The sequence below is a fragment of the Mus pahari genome, chromosome 9, assembly GCF_900095145.1.
Source record: "Mus pahari chromosome 9, PAHARI_EIJ_v1.1, whole genome shotgun sequence".
Lineage (NCBI taxonomy): Eukaryota > Metazoa > Chordata > Mammalia > Rodentia > Muridae > Mus > Mus pahari.
The window spans coordinates 76,174,041-76,177,292 of record NC_034598.1 but is presented as its reverse complement, the minus strand read 5'-3'; the positions used below and the strand labels follow the sequence as shown (position 1 = coordinate 76,177,292).

The window sequence follows — 3,252 nt, the reverse complement described above, 5'->3', positions numbered from 1 at the left end:
ATATATATATATATATATATATATATATGTACATATACACACATACATACACACACTATTAGTAACAATGCTCCTGTTCACCCAAGTGCTCCGCTGAGGAGGGATGGTAAAATGAACGCTCTCACACATCTGCTTACATACCATCTATTCTACAGCCTATAGACTCAGGAAGTAATGTTGTCTTTTGGGTATTTTTCTTCAAGAAATACATTTCCTAAGGCTGTGGATACTGATTCGACAGAGGAAAAGTAAACTGAAAAGCTAAGGGAAGAACTCACCAGTCACATAAATAGGCACAGTCTGCCAGGGTTCATGGAGAAATGCAGCCCCATTAATGGGTGTCTGGAAGCCGCGGGTTCTACAGCATGGTAGACTGCATGGTCCTTGACCTAGGTAGAATGTGACTGACTTAGGACTATCAGCCTGAACATGCTGACTCAGTTGAGGTGGAATTGGCTTGCAGGTTTAGAATATTATGTATATCTAGTAATAAAGAATGAGAGGATTGATTTCAATCTCAAAAGTGACTCTTCTCCTGTTGATAAAATGGTCCAAAGCAGCCTTACATGCTCCAGGAAACTCATCTGATGGGACAAGTCTCATTTTTGGCTTTGTTTTTTTGTTTGTTTTTTAACTTACCATTTTTAATTATTTTATTTAAGGGGATTATAAATAACTACATCCTTTCTCCATTCCTTTTCCTCACTCCAGACCCTTCCATATACCTGTTCTCTCTCAAATTCATGGCCTCTTCTGTTACTGTGACATGTATGCATGTATATGCATATATATCCTAAATAATACAACCTTTAATCACAGCCTCAAGAAGGCAGAGACAGAGGCAGGTGGATCTCTGTGAATTGGGGCCAGCCTGGTCTACAAAGTGAGTTTCAGGCCCACCAGAGCTAGATACTGAGACCCTGCATTCTATCTATCTATCTATCTATCTATCTATCTATCTATCTATCTATCTTTTATTTATTTATTTATTTATTTATTTATTTATTTATTTATTTATTTATTATGGCTTCTTTATGGAATTGCTGCTTTCTGCCTCTCCCTTCAGCAACCACTACCCTGATGGGACAGCAGCCACTGTTAGCAGCAAACTCCACCACCACCAAACCTTAGGAGTTGCTGAAGGTTCAGATGATCATTGGCGGTTTCAGCCACAAAGCTGTTTATAATTACAGTGTATGCACTTTAGACTTCACACTGTTGCATACTTTATAAACTATAGTATGGATATAGCTGGCAGGCACTTGAAAGCTGGAAATCTGTATAAGTTGAGATACTGACTTAACTGGATTTGCCTGGAATAAAGCACTAGATACTGTAGAGGTATGTGTGTAACTTCTTTTTAGGCTGAAGTCTGGGTTTCTCTGAGTGCTCACTCATAACTGGCAACCTGGGCTGCCTTATATATCCTGAGTTTGTAAATCTTAAAGGCGGGGAACTTGAAATTGGCAGAGCGCAGAGCGTACCTTGGTAGAAGGATCAAAATGCCAAGTAAAATTGGTCAAGTAAAAAAAAACTGAAAACATCCACTCGGTTTTTTTAAATTGCCATTTTGTTTCTTTCCGAATAGTTTGTGGAGAAGTTTCTGTCGGGGAGGAAGAAGGTGAAGGAGAAACGGGGTGGATTGAAGGAGCTGCGATCCTCTTGTCGGTGGTGTGTGTGGTGTTGGTGACAGCTTTCAATGACTGGAGTAAGGAGAAGCAGTTCCGAGGCCTGCAGAGTCGAATTGAGCAGGAACAGAAGTTCACCGTCATCAGGGGTGGGCAGGTCATCCAGATACCTGTAGCTGACATTACCGTTGGAGACATTGCCCAAGTGAAGTACGGTAAGCCAGGCAGAGCCCCGCATCCTCCTGCAAGACTCAGAGCTGGACCGAACACCATGTGGACAGCTCAGCCTATCACTGCCTTCTTTTTCAGGTGATCTTCTTCCTGCCGACGGCATACTGATTCAAGGCAATGACCTGAAGATTGATGAAAGTTCATTGACTGGTGAATCTGATCATGTTAAGAAGTCTCTAGATAAGGATCCCTTACTTCTTTCAGGTATGGGTTTATAAACTTGGAACATTTTACTAAAAGCCAAGAAGGTATCAACCTTAGAGGCCATAGAGATTTTTATAAAAAGGATGGGTACATTGCAGAGCTGTATTTCATAAGTGAGGATAGAATCCAAAAAGAGAAGAAATTTGAAAGACGGTGTTGGTGTCAAAACTTAAATGTAAGCCTAATGGCATCTTTTAAACTTTTTAATTTAACATTTTTATGGCCTGTTAAAGTACAATATTAAATGACTATAGGTTTAAGACAAAGTAATAATCTCTGTGATGATTTGCAAAGAACTGGTTAGTTTTGTTTTAAATACAACTTTAAGTTTACATGATCAGCTACCTCACTGAACTGGTAAAGAATCAGTCGGAAACGTGAACTCTGTCAGGTTATATGAGTGGTAGAACAGCAGGAATACTGGAGTCACATTCATATCGCCTAGTTGGGAAGAAATCTGAATGGACATGTTCCAGGAAGGGTTTGCAAAGGCGAGAGTGCTGTTGGGAAGAGTATAGATAGATGTCTGCTTAGGACACTCCTGGTCAGACCAGGAGCGATCATGTCAGCTGAGGGAATGAAGCTGAAAGGACGATGCAGAGACAGCAAGCTGCCTTCTGAAACACTAGATGAAGCAGGCATACCTTAGGCTGCCTCCAGAAGCACTCTGTACGTTTGCATTGCTGAGACTCCCTACTCTTCATTTCATAGTAGTCTTTAAAGCATTTATGAAATTATTTGTCAAAAATTAATTGTTAGATTAAATTTTACACTGGTGCTCGGGAAGCCAAATGTTAACCTATTTATCTTCCACTATCATTACCAAATGTTCATGGAATGCTGATGTTTTATCAGTCGAAGATTCCTGCTGACTTAATATTTAATGACTATTTAATAGCTTAGTAGCTATAGTTTTTTTCAGGCCTTGGTGAGCTTTGTATTTGAACACACTGAATGTGACTTTACCAAACCAAAGTCAAATTTGTAACACCTACAGAAATTAAGTTATAGTCACAACTTTAGACCAGAACCTAAAATTAGCCATTATCTTTTTAAAATTTGTAACTATGATGAAAAAACGTTGTACTGGCTAATTTTGTGTCAACTTGACACAGGCTGGAGTTATCACAGAGAAAGGAGCTTTAGTTGGGGAAATGCCTCCATGAGATCCAGCTGTAAGGCATTTTCT

The 3,252-nt window shown here is 39.6% G+C and overlaps 1 protein-coding gene across 9 annotated transcripts in view; it reads left to right on the top strand.

The window, feature by feature from the left end:
* The window catches only part of Atp2b1 (ATPase plasma membrane Ca2+ transporting 1), a 111,895-nt gene that overhangs the window by 69,690 nt on the left and 38,953 nt on the right, over positions 1-3,252 (top strand). For all 9 annotated transcript variants that reach the window (XM_029542232.1, XM_029542233.1, XM_029542237.1 and 6 more), the window contains exons 4-5: positions 1,589-1,843; positions 1,938-2,063. In XM_029542232.1, coding sequence (XP_029398092.1) covers positions 1,589-1,843; positions 1,938-2,063 — 381 coding nt within the window. The remainder of the gene's footprint in view (positions 1-1,588; positions 1,844-1,937; positions 2,064-3,252) is intronic.